The 15895-nt window shown below is 43.9% G+C and overlaps 1 protein-coding gene across 1 annotated transcript in view; it reads left to right on the top strand.

Annotated features, from left to right (window-relative positions):
• The window catches only part of PLCD4 (phospholipase C delta 4), a 22337-nt gene continuing 6442 nt past the window's right edge, over positions 1–15895 (top strand). The window contains exons 1-10 of the mRNA XM_076005948.1: positions 1–387; positions 2426–2545; positions 4928–4983; positions 5120–5278; positions 6462–6690; positions 8084–8213; positions 8811–9042; positions 11644–11845; positions 12807–12951; positions 13591–13743. Coding sequence (XP_075862063.1) covers positions 4962–4983; positions 5120–5278; positions 6462–6690; positions 8084–8213; positions 8811–9042; positions 11644–11845; positions 12807–12951; positions 13591–13743 — 1272 coding nt within the window. The 5' untranslated portion in view covers positions 1–387; positions 2426–2545; positions 4928–4961. The remainder of the gene's footprint in view (positions 388–2425; positions 2546–4927; positions 4984–5119; positions 5279–6461; positions 6691–8083; positions 8214–8810; positions 9043–11643; positions 11846–12806; positions 12952–13590; positions 13744–15895) is intronic.

Raw genomic sequence — 15895 nt, forward strand, 5'->3', positions numbered from 1 at the left:
CTTTGAGAGCTACTGAGGGATTGAGGTCAATGAGGGCTGGCATAAAGATGGACAGCCAGGCTCCACCTCCCTGGTTCCCTTAATTCTTGTCTCCTCACCCCACCCCCACTACTCCCTCACATTGACCAGTGTCCTGGGCCTTTAAGAGTTGGATGGGCTGGACTAAGGAGAGAGCTCATACCTCTGTTCACCCCACTCCTTCCCTCTGGCTCTAACTCTGCCAATCACAGCAGCAAACTGCAGTGGAAGAGGAGAGGAAGCAAGCGAGTGCAAGAGGAGCAAAGGAGAAAAGCCAGGCTGAGCTTCCTCATCCAAGTGGAGACCATTGCAGAGCTCAGGAGGCATAGCTCACAGACACAGGACTGCAATTCTGCTATCCTGCCCACGGTAAGGGCCTGGACGCTCTGACCAGCCTCTGCTCTAAACTCTGTCTTGCCTGAGTCTCTAATTCTGCCCTCCAGATATTAATCCATCCTGATTAAATTGTTTCCTAGACTCCTTTACCTACCCCAACAGCTCTACAGGGATCTGAACTGGTTCTCTCCAGTTTATCCTCTTTGATTCTTACAGTTTTACTCCTGGCTGTATCAGTTACCCCTATATATGAGGAACCTCTTAGCTGTGCAGAGCCAGCAGTGATCCTGCCACACCTCAGAGGTGAGAACCACCTCCAGTAAGAGAAGAGAAAGAATTGAAGTAGCCAAGCTTTAGCCTAGATTCATTAACAGATTGTTGAGGCTTGCAAAATGAGGGTTGGCCAAAACCCATGGGGAGTCAGAAACCCTTGGTAATAGAGAAAAAATTATGAGACTTCCTTGGAAATAGTCAGGGTTTGAGTTTTATGCCTCATTCTTTGCCTGCTCAATGGGCCAGAGCAATTTCTTGGTCCACAGAGCGCTATGCTGGAAAGAACACTTGCTTCTAGTCCTGCCTCTGCCATTAGCTAGCTATGGGACTTTTGAACCACAACTTCCTGATATGTGATAGAGAGTTTAGGGTTTCTCAGACTTTCCCATGTACCAGATGTGCTTATTAAATATATTCGTGAAGCCTATCCTTAGAAATTCTGATCTAGTAGATTTGGGGTAAAGCTAAAGAATTCACATTTTAAGGCATTCTCCAGGGGATGTTGATATAGTTGGGAACCTCTGGATTAGATGTGTTATAATAGAACTTTCCAGCTCTAACATTCCGAGGGCTATGACCTCAACCAGAGCATTCCATCTTCTTTATATGAACCAGGTTAGGCATCATCCTTCTCTGAAGCAAAGGAATAGACAAAATGATTCTCTTTCTTCCTGCCCCTCAGAGAGTCCTAAGACATCGTGAATCCCACTGTAAGCTCATTGGTGCCGTTGGCGACTCTGCCAAAGTCCATCTCTAGGTGATGTGAAGCCACTCAGAAGCTGAGGACCAAATCTGCAGCCCGGGGCTACTTCCCACCTTATTTTGTGTCTCTGTTTTCCCACCTATATGAGAGAAGTAATTATCTGTATCCTTGAAGATCTCCATATACGTGTCTAGGAGTTCATATTTAAGATCTAAGCTCTCTTACTCTCAGACATCATCCTCTGTGCCCTTGATGGTACCTGCCCCCTCCAAACCCTTTGTTCCTTCCCTGTTCACTACATCTACATCAGCTGTGACCATCCTTCCCAACCTACCTTCAGACACCAGAGGAAACACCAAGACCCAGAATATCTATGTTCTAGCTTACATTCTCTGGGCAGTTTTTTTGGTCAATCTCCTAGGATACAGCAGAGGGACATGCTAATGAGTATCTGAACCCAAATGTCCTCCTCTTGGACCACAGTCTCAAAATCCTCAAAGGGGATGAGAATCAGAGCTATTGGGAATTAGTGGAGACAAAAAAGGGAACCTACAGGAAGAGGTGATGGGGAGAAGGGATGAGAAGGATGAGGAGAGGCTGACTTAAGTGAGTAAATAGGAAAACAGAGAGAGAATCAAAAGAGGGAAGAGTGAGCTGGGGAGAAAAGAAAAGGACTGAGCCAGGCATGGGTTGAGGAAAGGAAAGAAAATGGGAAGAAAGAAAAGAAAGGCTACTCAGTAGAATACAGAGGGAACAAAAAATGATGGAGGAGTGAGACAAAATGTCAGTGTCGCTCATTGATTTTTAGCCTTGCTTCAACCTGCTTCAGACTCTTTCTAAGGGCAAAGTCTTGGTAAGATCCCTAAGATGGTTGTATGGAGACCTGGGTTCTAATTCTAGTTCTGTCACTTATTAAGTGACTTTGGCAGTTCACCTAATCTTTCTAGTCCTCAGGTTCCTTCTCTGTAAAATGAAGTCCAGCTCTGATATTCTGTGGCTCCCTGAGTTGAAACTGGCACTCTTATGGTGGCCACATGTCACCTGGATACCGAGTTTGTTTGTTTTTTCTCTTTTCCTTTTTTCTTTTGGAGACAGGGTCTCTCACTCTGTTGCCCGGGCTAGAGTGCCATGGTATCAGCCTAGCTCACAGCAACCTGGAACTCCTGGGCTCAAGCGATCCTCCTGCCTCAGCTTCCCAAGTCACTGGGACTACAGGTGTGTGCCACCACACCCGGATAATTTTTTTATTTTTAGTAGAGACAGGGTCTCACTCTTGCTCAGGCTGGTCTTGAACTCCTGAACTCAAGAGATCCTCCCGCCTTGGCCTCCCAGAATATTAGGATTACAGGCGTGAGCCACTGCACCTGGCCTGGATACTGGTTTTAAATAGTGATTTCTGAATGAGAGCAAAAGTAGAAAAACATAGCCATGGCTGGGATTGGAAGACTTGCACCAAGGAGGAAAAAATAATTTTCTAAGACTGGTTTTAGAGGAGAGAGTCTCCAAAATAGGGGTGTTCAGGTACTTGGGCTCTGTTATCAGGTTTCCCATGTTTCAGGACATCATTGTGAGAAACACAGAGGTCAGGGAAGGTAATTCCATGTTCTTGCAGGCCCATAGCTCACCCTAACCCAGAGTCCCTATGCCCCAGAGATAGGAGCTGAAATTTAGAGAGGAGATAAGACAGGGTGTTGGCAAGGGAGATTAGCCTTCAGCCCCATGCCAACTTCACTCCCCTATAGTTTGAGGAGCTAAGAAATTTAAGAGAGACCTATTACTTTCTACTTTAGTCATAAAGCTTCTGTAAACCTCATAAGAGACTCTGTTTCTCAGAAAGCACTTTAGGTACCTTCCTCCATCCAGAGCTTTCTTCTGGTCTCTCCCAGGCAGAAATATTCTTTTCCTCCTTGAACTATTTCTCTCCTGAGAGACTGCTTCCCAAAATTCCCCTCTCATTCTGAGTACCTGCACACTGCTACCCCTTTAGAAAGCCTTCTCTAGGTCCTGTATTCAGGGAAGCTACATTTTCAGTGACCCGCACATTCTCCTTGAATCTCAGTCTTTCTTAGATAACTTTATAGGGTCTTCCCACTAAAGAGAGATAGGACACTAATATACTATGTGGTCTCAGACAAGTCACATCATATTTCTGGACTTCTGGTTTTTCATCTGTAAAATATAGGGAGTTGAACTGCATGTTGTATTTATTAATGGAATATTAGCTGAATAATTGCTTTATGGATTTTTTTAGTTGTTTTAGATGTTCACCACTGTCAAATTTTAAACTTTTAAATTAAAAAATACAACATATTTCTATTTGAGTGTAGGTTCTGTGCTTATACAGAAGAACAGAGCTTGCTCAGGTGCAGTGGCTCACACCTGTGATCCCAGCACTTTGGGAGGAAGAGGTGACAGGATCACTTAAAGGCCAGGAGTTCAAGACCAGTCTGGCAACAAAGGGAAACCCTGTCTCTACCAAAAAAAAGGAAAAGAAAAGAAAAAGAAAAAAATTAGCTAAGTGTGGTGGCATATACCTGTAGTCTTAGCTACTTGGGAGGCTAAACCAGGAGGATCACTTGAACTTAGGTTAGAAGCTAAAGATTGCAGTGTGATCACACCTCTATACACCAGCTTGGGTGACAGAGCAAGACGCTGTCTCAAAACACACACACACACACACACACACACACACACACACACACAGCATAGGGCTTTATGTTTCATGAGTTTTGTCAGTTTGATCTAGTCAAGAGTTGAATATTTCTACAAAGGCAGAGCTAGAATCACTGTGGCCACATATCAAATTTCTAGCTCTTTTCAAGGGAAGTTTGTTATTAGCTACTAGGACAACTTAACTAGATCCTAAATTGGACAGCATATATCTTAAAGGAGGTACCCTTTTTTAGTAGACAGAGAAAATTTGAAAATGCAGTTCTAAGACTTGTGTAACTTGTTTGGTCCATTATAACTATGAGAATAACTGCTATGAAAAAGAGTATAAAATATGCTTTATACCATGTGAAGGTGAAAGACAACTAAGTGTTATAGAAGAGACAAAAGAAATACTCTGTTCTAGCCCTTCAGGAGATAGACAGTCTACATGGGAGTATGGCAAGGGCTCCAAGAATAGGGAAGCTGGGATGATTCCACCTAGAAGAGAGAAGGCTAGGGTATGGAGAGACTCCAGGTTCTGAAAGGGGACAGCCAGCAAGATGGTGGTTCCTAATAATGAAAAGATGGGGAGTATTCAAAGAGTGGCACAAGATTACCTAGTAGATTGTGAAGTATTAGGTAGGAGGAAGGTGTTTGACAGCTGCCCTGGTTTAGCCCTCTCCAGAGATAGCCATGGAAAACAACAGAGGCTCTGAGATCAACTATATCTGGGGTTAAATTCAGATCCCATGTCATTTGAGGCAGGTTCCTTAGTCTATCTAAGCCCCAGAGTCACCACACTCAAATTAGAAGTAAAAATAGCTACAGACTATGTAGATGAAGTGCCTGACACATAGTGGGCACCCAGGAAACACTAGTTTCCTTTTCTTACTCCCTTGATCTCAAGATTCGCCCAAAGCCCTTTGTTCCTCCTTGCTCCTTTAGGTGACTCTGGCGCCAACTGGTGGAGCAGTGGGTGATGGCATCCCTGCTGCAAGACAGTGAGTACCCTTGCAGGGGAAGAGGGCTTGGTGGACAGCCCAGGGAAGGGGAGGAGTCTGGACCTCTGTTCTGGAGCTCCTCCTGGGCCTTCTACCATCCCTGCTGGCTACCTAGCACCTGCTTTTCCTGGCTCAGAGCTGACCACTCATCAGGACCTGCTGCTGATGCAGGAAGGCATGCTGATGTACAAGGTGAAGTCCAAAACCTGGAAGAAGCTAAGATACTTCAGACTCCAGAATGATGGCATGACAGTCTGGCAAGAGCGGCAGACCTGGGGCAAGGCCAAGCCCAGCTGTGAGTGACCTGGATAGCTAGGGTTGGGCACATGGGTGGATAGGGCCCTGCAGCCTGAGGGAAGGGGAGGGACCAGGGTCCTACAATAGTGTGTCCTTGTGCTGTCCCACTGTGGCTATGTCTGAGCCTGTAAAAGGAGGTTATAACGGCACTTGCCTTATAAGGTATTATGAGGATTAAATTACTTGTTGCATATATAGAGCTCATAAGAGACCTAGAACATAGTAAGATTCAATAAATCATAAGTTTATATCTTATTATTATTATAAGAACATGATCTCAGGCATCAGCCTGGCTGAATTAAAGCCCTGGCTCTGCCAATTTCTAGCTAGGTGGTTTCAGACAAGTCAAGTAATTAAACTAAGCTTCAGTTTCGTCATCTGTAAAATGGGGATTAAATAGTACCTGCCTATTAGGTTACAGGGACTCAATGAATTAACATGTAAAGCACTTAACATGAGATCTGAAACCAGGATGCATTTAATAAATGTTAGCCATTATGACAAATATTTTTAAATAACAAATATATACCATAACAGTGTGCATCCTATAGGCCAAACTCTTTATGATACCTATAAAAATTTGATCACAGGACACATCTAAGAGAGTCTGCTTTAGAGACATAATCAAAGCTCATGATCCACACCACCCCCAGCTGAGGTAAGGGGGTGGAAGAATTTCTCTGGCTCCCTCTTAGACATCTAGAAAGAGGAAGCCCTCAAACCTGGAATGGAAGAACTGAACTAGGGCATATAATGCTTTGTTGTAATTGCTTCTACCCTTCAAATATGTTTCCATTTGTCATTCCCACCAGTCCTCCTGTGATCACCATCAGGACTGGCCACAGAAGGGGACCATCCATTATTTATGATGAGGACAGTGAGGGGTTAAGTTGTTTTGGTTTGTGTCACACTGCCAGCTGGTGGCTGGAAGCCAGGTCTTGCGTTTCCAGCACAGGCTCCTTGCCATGCTGCCCATGCAAACATCAATGACTTGCATGGACTCATGAATTCCAGGGGTCTATGTCTCTCTGTACTAATGCTTTTTGGGATTCAGCCTGCAGAGGCTGGGGTTCCTCCTTTCTGTGGCTTCATGGAGAAGAGGGTGCTGGCCCTTAACTCTTAGCCCCTATAATTTGTTGGACTCCTTTCCTTAGTGCTTCCACCTGCTTCTTCTCTGGCAGTTTCAATCTCTGATGTGGAGACAGTGCGTAAGGGCCACGATTCTGAGTTGCTGCGCAGCCTGGCAGAGGAGTTCCCGCTGGAGCAGGGCTTCACCGTTGTCTTCCATGGCCGCCGCACCAACCTGGACCTGGTGGCCAACAGTGTTAAGGAGGCTCAGATCTGGATGCAAGGGCTCCAGCTGTTGGTGGACCTTGTCACCAGCATGGACCAACAGGAACAGCTGGACCAGTATCAGCAGGATGGAGTCAGAGTAGGGGTTGGGGGGGTGAGGGACACTGAAGGAGCCAGATGCTGCAGGTCTAGGGAAGGTGGTAAGGGGTGTGGGGTTAGAGAGGCCCAAGGGTCCATATGCCAGCAAGGGTAAGGACAGCTCAGGCCAATGTGAGGCTGAAGATACTGAGGGAGGAATGGATGCTAGGGGTGGTAAAGACATAGCGAGGCAGAGTTTGGGCATGAGTCAGGACATCCAGGATTGAAAGAAGAGCCAGTAAGCTGCTGAGAGCTGAACAGATATCAGTGTCATTAACTACCATAGGGCTAGGAAGCAACCCCTTTGACAGCTTGGGGCATAGATTCACTTCAAGTTTGCTGGATTATATGCCAGTTTGTTCATTTATTCATTCATTTACCATCTATTAAGCAGAATGTATCAGGCACTATGCCAAGCTATAGGAATACAAAGATTAATGAGACTCCGATATTGCTTCAGTTAGTAGAAACGATGGAATTGTATAAATAAGTGCCATAGAAGTGGTAAAGTACTTATATGATTTGTGAGTATTTAAAGGAAAGATATTTAATTCTACCTGAGAGCATTCTAAAAAAGCTTCAGGAAAGAAATAGGATGTGAGCTGGGCCTTGAAAATGAGTAGAATACAAGCATGAAGAGACGAGGAGGGAAAGGCACTCCAGTCTAAGGGAACAGAATGAGTAAAGGCCCAGAAAGCAACTGAGGAGAAGAGAGAAAGAGAGAGTGGGACATCAGAGAACAGGGAGTTGCTGAGTCTGGCTAAAGTGCAAGGAGGACAGAGATGTATTGAGAGGTTGGGTTGGGCCCAGATCACAAGGACAAAGAAGTCTTAATTTTTTTTTTTTGAGACAGAGTCTCACTTTTGTCGCCTGGGCTAGAGTGCAGTGGTGTCATCACAACTTACAGCAACCTCAAACTCCTGTGCTCAAGTGATCTTTCTGCCTTAGCTTGGGTAGCTTAAGACCACAGGCGTGCCTCACAATACTCAGTTAATTTTTCTATTTTTAGTACAGGTGGGGGTCTCACTGTTGCTCACGCTGGTCTTGAATTCCTGAGCTCAAGTGATCCTCCTGCCTTGGCCTCCCAGAGTACAGGTGTGAGCCACTGTGCCAGGCCCAATGGCATGATCTTAACTTCTATGTTAAGGAATATGGATTTCTTTCTGCAGGCCACAGGGAGGTATCTGCAGGCACCTGAGCCATGCAGTGACAAGATAGATTGGTACTCTGGAGAGATTATTCTAGAAGCTATATGGAAAATGGATTTGCACTAGGGAGAAACTGGCAGCAAAGACAAGGGAGAGATGTCAGTGGATTAACATGCATACACAAACACACACATATGGTGCTTTTTGCCTTAACTCAGACCTGGATGGCTAAGTGACTGGTTCCAGCGTGGAGACAAAAACCAGGATGGTCGGATGACTTTCCAAGAAGTTCAGCGGTTACTGCACTTGATGAATGTGGAAATGGACCAAGAATATGCCTTCAATCTTTTCCAGGTAAGTCTACTGGGGAAAGATTTGCAGGGGCCAGCCAGGCCACATTTTCCCTTGGCTATAAGTCCTCTGACCCTAATAAGCTACACTCAGTTGTTGAATCTCTGCTATGTGCCCTAGCACCATCCCAGGCTCAGTGGCAAGTATAGGACATGATTCTTGCCCTTCAGTCTTGTTGGAAAGGTGAGTCATAATTCTATGAAAGGTAAATAACAATATGTTATATTGTGCCTCAAGGATCTCTCTGTCCATGGCCATAATTTTGCAGGTACATAGAGCAATGGAAAGCCCCAGTTGGGATGAGAGCAAATAGGAGGAGGAATTTTTTGACCTTTGGGACCTTTGGGAAATTTAACTCTAGTTGAAATTTTTCTCTAGTAGCAAATGGTATGCTAAAATTTTACTTTTTACTTACTGAATTGATTTCTTCTATTAACACTAAATGGCAGGAGTTCTATGGGAGTTTTATGGAAGCATATTTTATAGAAGCATGTTTTATGGAAGTATGTCTGTCAGTAAGATTATCCTCACAGGGCAAGTGCAGGTCATAAAATTTCCCATTAAAGGGTTCATCCACTCTCCCTAAACCCTCTCTTACAGACAGCAGATACTTCCCAGTCTGGGACTCTAGAGGGAGAAGAATTTGTACAGTTCTATAAGGCATTGACTAAGCGTGATGAGGTGCAAGAACTGTTTGAAAGCTTTTCAGCTGATGGGCAGAAGCTGACCTTGCTGGAATTTTTGGATTTCCTCCAAGAGGAGCAGAAACAACGAGACTGTGCCCCTGAGCTTGCTCTGGAACTTATTGACCGCTATGAACCTTCAGACAGCGGTAAGAGCAACCAGATGGAGAGGCATCAGACATGGGTGTTGGGGGAAGCTGAGGCCACCCTACCCTGGCCCCTTGCCCAGTTATCTCATTTAGCCACTCATTCTGAAAGAGAACAGCCATTGCCTGCCTGGACAAGACAGAGGTCTCCTCTGTAATGCTAGATCTATCAGGAAGAAGAAGTTTCCATAGGTTTCCTTTCCTCTGCCATGCTTATGTTTCATATCCTTTACTTTCAGGAAGTTCTTCCTGATATCAACCTCATCCTCAATGGAAATGGAAAACTCTTGTTCTTCTTGCTTTGGCCTCTTCTTTAGTGCAACTGATCCCTTTTCCTCTGGTTCTTCTTCATGGCTCCTGTTTGCTGTCCCTTTAAATGCAGGCTCTCTACTCTTTCCTGGGCTTTCTTCAAATTCTCCAAGTTGTTTTTAAGTCTCTAAAGACCTGAGCCAAAAGCTAGTCATCCCCTGGCTGGGGGGGGGGGGGGCTGACGAAGAGGCCAATTACTTAGGTTTTAACAAGTGCAGCTAAAATATGCCCTCTTGGTCCTCAAACCTTCCTCCCTTTGCCCTTTCTATAAGCTCATTTCTTGCCCTCCATTCTCTTCAGAGTGTGAGGAATTTACATTAATAATAAATGATTTACAATACAAGCCATTTTCACATTTCTCACTTCATTTAATCTTCACTAAAACCTTGTAAATCAACAGCAATAATCTTTATTGGACCTGTGCTAAGTATCCCATAATGCACTAATATCTCTACATGCCTTTTCGAATCCAGTGTCCTGTTGAAATGGCTTCTGTTCTTAAGTTAGTTGTATAAAAGAGGAAACCTGAGGTTTAGAAAGATTAAATGTCTTGTTCAAAGCCAATAGCTAATGAAAGAGGAATTAGGATTCAAATCCAGGTCATCTGATTCTTACCTGTTGCCTCCCTTGAGAATGAGGGTAAGAGATGGGATGATTGAGAGCTGGGCAAGCGATCCTGGTTTCCTGGGCCTCAACTCCCACTCATTCATTCATTTACTACTTCAGCTAAGGCTTATTGAGTACTACCTAATATATCAGGCCCTATGTTAGGCACCAGAGATACAGCAGTGCCTAGGTCAGACAAGGACACTGCCCTCATGAACTTAGAGTCAAAGAGAAAGTATAGAATTAGTGATTCCAGATTTGTGTGGGTGTTCAGAGAATAATGGAGTCTGTAAGGCAATCATTTCAGAAAATGAAATTGAAGAGGGTGAAGGCATAGGATCTTCTGTTCTTAGTGCAGGAGCCAGTTATATATCAGTTGCATTTATTCTATCCCCACTCATCTTGGTTTTCCCTCCCCTTGCACTTAACAATCAAATACTACACTCTGACTGCAGAATGTAGTATCAGTCAAAAAATCTGGGCTCAAGTCCCCACTCTGTTTCTTATTGACTGAGTAACCTTGGGAAAGTCACTTAACTTCTCTGTGATTCAATTGTCTCATATCTAAATAATTAGTGATCAAATGAAATAATGCACATAAAAAGTACCTGGCAACTGTGAATTTCCCTGAGCAGTTTGAATTATAACCGTCAAGAATGAAACTTCTGGCCCAACTTCCTGTCATTCTTCACCATCTCCAGGCCTTGTGAAACCTGGAGCTAGGAAGCTGGGCTCATGAAAGTCAAGTTGTTCCCCCACTCAAGCCTCCCTGCGACAACATAACTCTCAGTGAGATTGCACAGTCCAATGGTGCAGGGCATGGCTCTGACAGCTGGCTCCGTAGGTTCAAATCCCAGCTTCTCCAATTTCTAGTTGTGTGACCTGGGGCAAGTTACCTAACCTCTCATGGCAGATTATATTTACCTCATCATGTTAGTGACAGCATTAGTGAGATGCTTCATGTAATGTCCTTGGCATAGAGTAAACGTTCAATTACTGTTAGTCATCATTGTTGTTATTATATAAAACTCAGGCTGAGATGGGTGAGAGCTACGGAAGAAGTAGCAGGGCCCTTCCCCCAAAGAGAGTGTAGTCTAATATTGACAAATGCTCCTCAAAACTTCACATGGGAGCTATATGGGTGGAAAAAACCTCAGGTCATAGTGGCAGCTACACGGCCCAATGAAGAAAACATAGGTACCTTGGTTGTGTCACTTACAAGTTTTAAACAGTTTCCCCATCCATAAAATTAGCCCTTTGGATACTGTAATGTCCATTATGGTAACTGTGAATTCCATTGTGGCTATTTAAATTTAAATTAACTAAAATAAAATTTAAAATTCAGTTCCTCAGTCATAACAAGCCACATTTAGGGTGCTCAATAGCCACATGAAACTGAGGCTACTATATCTGACACTGCAGAATAGAATATCATAGAAAGTTCCAGTGACCTTTTTTTTTGGTTCCCAGTGGCTTCCAAATTGAATTATCTTAATGATTCTCTTCAATATTCTCTGAGGGTGGGAATGATTCAGTTGATAAACACTGGGTGGAGCAAGTTTGGCTACTGAAGGCTAGGAATGGAAAGGCAGGACCCTGGAGGGGGTGTGGTGGAAGATGGGTTGTAGCTGTACCAGGATGTTCCTACTCAGAGCTTCTCACTTTAGTGTTCCCCACTCCACACCCTAGGCAAACTGCGGCATGTGCTGAGTGTGGATGGCTTCCTCAGCTACCTCTGCTCAAAGGATGGAGACATCTTCAACCCAGCCTGCCTCCCCATCTACCAGGATATGACTCAACCCTTGAGCCACTACTTCATCAACTCCTCGCACAACACCTACCTAATGAGAAATCAGCTTTGTGGCCAGAGCAGCGTCGAGGGATATATATGGTGCATTGGTGGGAGAGATGGGTCCCGATCATGACAGAGGTCATCTGTGGGAATCTGAAGGGCGCTGTCAGTGTGTAACAGATTGAGAAGGTGTTGTGTGGAGGGGTGGGTAGTGGCTGAGGGTCTCTGAACACCTGAGGCACTTGGAGGAGACATTGAATACTGATAGGAAAATGGCAATGAAACTCTATGGGTAAATGGAACTTCTCTCTCTTTTGTAAGCTATGAAACTCTCTTAGAACTCAGAGGCCCTGAAAGATTTATAATGAACAAGTAAAGTGAATGTTAAATGGAAGGCAGTAGAGCATAGGAATTAAAAACATAGGTTCTGGAGTAAAACCATCTGAGGTCAAATTTTAGTTCCCTCACTTGGTACTCTGGGGCTAAATATTTAACTTCTGTATGTCTCAGTTTTCCCATCTATGAAATAGGGATGATAACAGCATCTGGGGTTGTTGTAAAGATGCAATGAGATAATCCATGTGTCAATAGCTAATAAGTGGTAGCTCCTTTTATTATGATTAATGATGGATTCAATTGAATAGTCAAGATAGCTTTGTAGTGCCAGCACTGAACTAGTAGCTTTAAGGGATATAGAGATGAGTGGAACATACAGTGTCTACCTTAGGGAGTCTAGTTGAGAAAATAAGGTATACATTTACTGAGAATTTGAATAATCCAGGTGTTATATAGGGATATAAAACCAGAACACCAGAAGTTTCATGAGCCAATGTGTGGTGGGTTATAATGGAAAGATTTTTGAGTTGGGTGGGGTGAGATAGTGTAGAGATCAGTGTGAGCTGCAGCAGTGTCCCAGTGGACAGAGAAGGCTCCATGGAGATGTAGGTTGAAGGGGTCTGGATGGATAAGTGGGTAAGGTCTCTCCAGAGTGGGGAGAGGGTCCTTAAGTGAAAGATCAGATCTTAACCTCTCTGGTCTCTGGGGATTGGGTTTCTTGCAGGGCCCTGAAGCAGGGGTGCCGCTGTGTAGAGGTGGATGTATGGGATGGACCTAGTGGGGAACCCATCGTTTACCATGGACACACCCTGACCTCCCGAATCCTATTCAAAGATGTTGTGGCCACAATAGCACAGTATGCCTTCCAGGTAGTAGCCCCAGGATGGAACATTGGTGAGGCAAGAAGGTCTGAGGGAAGAGTGACTGGCTCTGGGTCTCAGGAGGGTAGAGGGGCCCAGTGCAGGGGGGTGGGGGCTGGTGGTGGCTTGCATCAAATAGGATTATATGTGTAAAAGAAGTCTTAACGGAAAAGCATCAGGCAAATATTAAAGGATCATTATGAATAAGTGTTGGATATGTTACTAGTAATTAGTAGTCATAGAGGTAATTATAAATTATTAGTAACTATTATTTCTAAGCTCTATCACCCATCTAGAAGACTGTAGACAGGAAATAGACAGTGGTGAGTAGGGCTGAAGGGTAATAGGAGTGTAACGTGAACACATAAACCGGAATGCTCAAAGGTCCCAGAGGGACCTGGGTTGGACTTGACACAGGCAAGAGATTAGGTATCCTAAGATGTAGATATCCCTTTAGATGTAGATAGTGTCCCTGGGTGGGCTTCAGACCCAGCAAACTCTCATTGAACCCTGTAATGGGGTTGGAAGAGTTTAGCAATTAGGGTATCCATTTGAATGAGTAAATAGGAGGGCCTAGGAAGCAGGTGTTTGGAGGAGGTGACAGGGCTTTAGAACTCTGGATCCAGTGTCCCCTCCCCTCACCACCAGACATCAGACTACCCAGTCATCTTGTCTTTGGAGAACCACTGTAGCTGGGAACAGCAGGAGACCATGGCACGCCATCTGATTGAGATCCTCGGGGAGCAACTGCTGAGCACCACCTTGGATGGGCTGCTGCCCACTCAGCTGCCCTCGCCTAAGGTAGGGACCCTATTCCCACATCTCAGACTCTACCATGGCTTCCATGTTCCCTCACCTTGGCCCCTTCCTCCATACTCCTCTTGTTTCCTTCTTTTTATCCTCAGATGGACCATCTTGCTCTTTAACATCCTTGGAGACAACTTTAATTTTTAAAAAATCTAATTGAACACAGAATCCTATTTATAGTTTTCTAAGTTTCAAATCAATTATTTACCTTATATTTCTATTTTCAATGAAACTATCTTAATTTTTTCCTAATAGTTCATAATTTTTGTAGACTATACAAACAATATAAAGGGAAACACCCCCCATTATAATCCCAGCCTCTCCCTTAATGATAGACAGCTATCAATAGATCTTTTCATTTGACCAGCCTAAAAAACAAAATAGATCTTTTAATGCTTATATAAACATCTATTTGTGTATAGTCACATTTTTAAAAAGCATGAATGATATCACCCTCTATATCTTTTTGTGTCTTACATATATATCATGAATGTCTTTTCATATATAATATTTTCCTTTTTAACAGTTCTATAGTATTCCATTTTATGTTAGTTAATCAGAGTCTATGATAGACATTTGGGTTGTTTCATCTGTACATATAGCTTTGTCCATTTACTATCTTTGAAACGAAATTCTAGAAGCAAAATTGCTGGGTTGAAGAGTTTACATTCTGATAATTTTGGTTTTTGTTGTCAACTTGCCCTCTGGAAAAAATATCAAATTACACTTCAATCGATAGAAGAGAATGACCACAAATAATTCCAGGAGTGAGATAATTTATGATGGCAAACATTGAAAAAAATAAGGTTACATTTTTTTTTTTTTTGAGACAGAGTCTCACTTTGTTGCCCAGGCTAGAGTGAGTGCCGTGGCGTCAGCCTGGCTCACAGCAACCTCAAACTCCTGGGTTCAAGCGATCCTGCTGCCTCAGCCTCCCAAGTAGCTGGGACTACAGGCATCCGCCACTATGCCCGGCTAATTTTTTTTTTTTTTTTTTTTTTTTTGAGACAGAGTCTTGCTTTGTTGCCCAGGCTAGAGTGAGTGCCATGGCGTCAGCCTAGCTCACAGCAACCTCAAACTCCTGGGCTCAAGCAATCCTCCTGCCTCAGTCTCCCAAGTAGCTAGGACTACAGGCATGCGCCACCATGCCCGGCTAATTTTTTCTATATATATTAGTTGGCCAATTAATTTCTTTCTATTTATAGTAGAGACGGGGTCTCGCTCTTGCTCAGGGTGGTTTCGAACTCCTGACCTTGAGCAATCCGCCCGCCTCGGCCTCCCAGAGTGCTAGGATTACAGGCGTGAGCCACCGTGCCCGGCCTAATTTTTTTTTCTATATATATTAGTTGGCCAATTAATTTTCTTTCTATTTATAGTAGAGACGGGGTCTCACTCTTGCTCAGGCTGGTTTCGAACTCCTGACCATGAGCAATCCGCCCACCTCGGCCTCCCAGAGTGCTAGGATTACAGGCGTGAGCCACCACGCCCGGCCAAGGTTACATTTTTTTAAAAGTCCATGTTTTCTTCTTTTGAATTATTTGATAATTTTTACTCACATTAGAGTTTATAATTTTTATTGATATATACTAATAATTCTTTAAATGTTAAAAATATTAATCTTTGGAAAATATTTTTGCAGCCTATCTTTTCTTTTGTCTTTTTAGCATCTTTCACCTTACTGAAGTTTTTAAGCCTTATGTAGTCAAATCTGTCTATTATTATTATTTTTTTGGGGGGGAGCAAACCACATGGCTTTATTATACACTCATGGATGAGGTTCTGGGGCCCCAAGAGAGGGGGGTCCCAGAAGTCGCCACTGTTTGAAGGGGCTGAGCCCTTTTATACCCTTTGGGCGGGGCAGGGACTTTTGGCGGGAAGAGCTGGGGATTTTAGGAGGGGCTGGAGGTATTTGTGGAATCCAAGAGCCAAAACATTCTTATCCAGGTGGACATCTGGATGTGGTTCCTCTCAGAGGGGCCTGGCAGTTTTGTCCTTGGCGAGTCTGGTCTCATGAGCCTTTTCTTTTTTGATCTAGGGAAGGGAGGGGGCCCACCACCAGCCTTACATTCTGGCCTTTTGGTTATGATGCGCGCTGCTCTTTCTGACTACTTCCTGCTTGGAAGGGGTGTAGTTATAGGCCAAGGTC

This window comes from Microcebus murinus, chromosome 8 (assembly GCF_040939455.1).
Source record: "Microcebus murinus isolate Inina chromosome 8, M.murinus_Inina_mat1.0, whole genome shotgun sequence".
NCBI lineage: Eukaryota > Metazoa > Chordata > Mammalia > Primates > Cheirogaleidae > Microcebus > Microcebus murinus.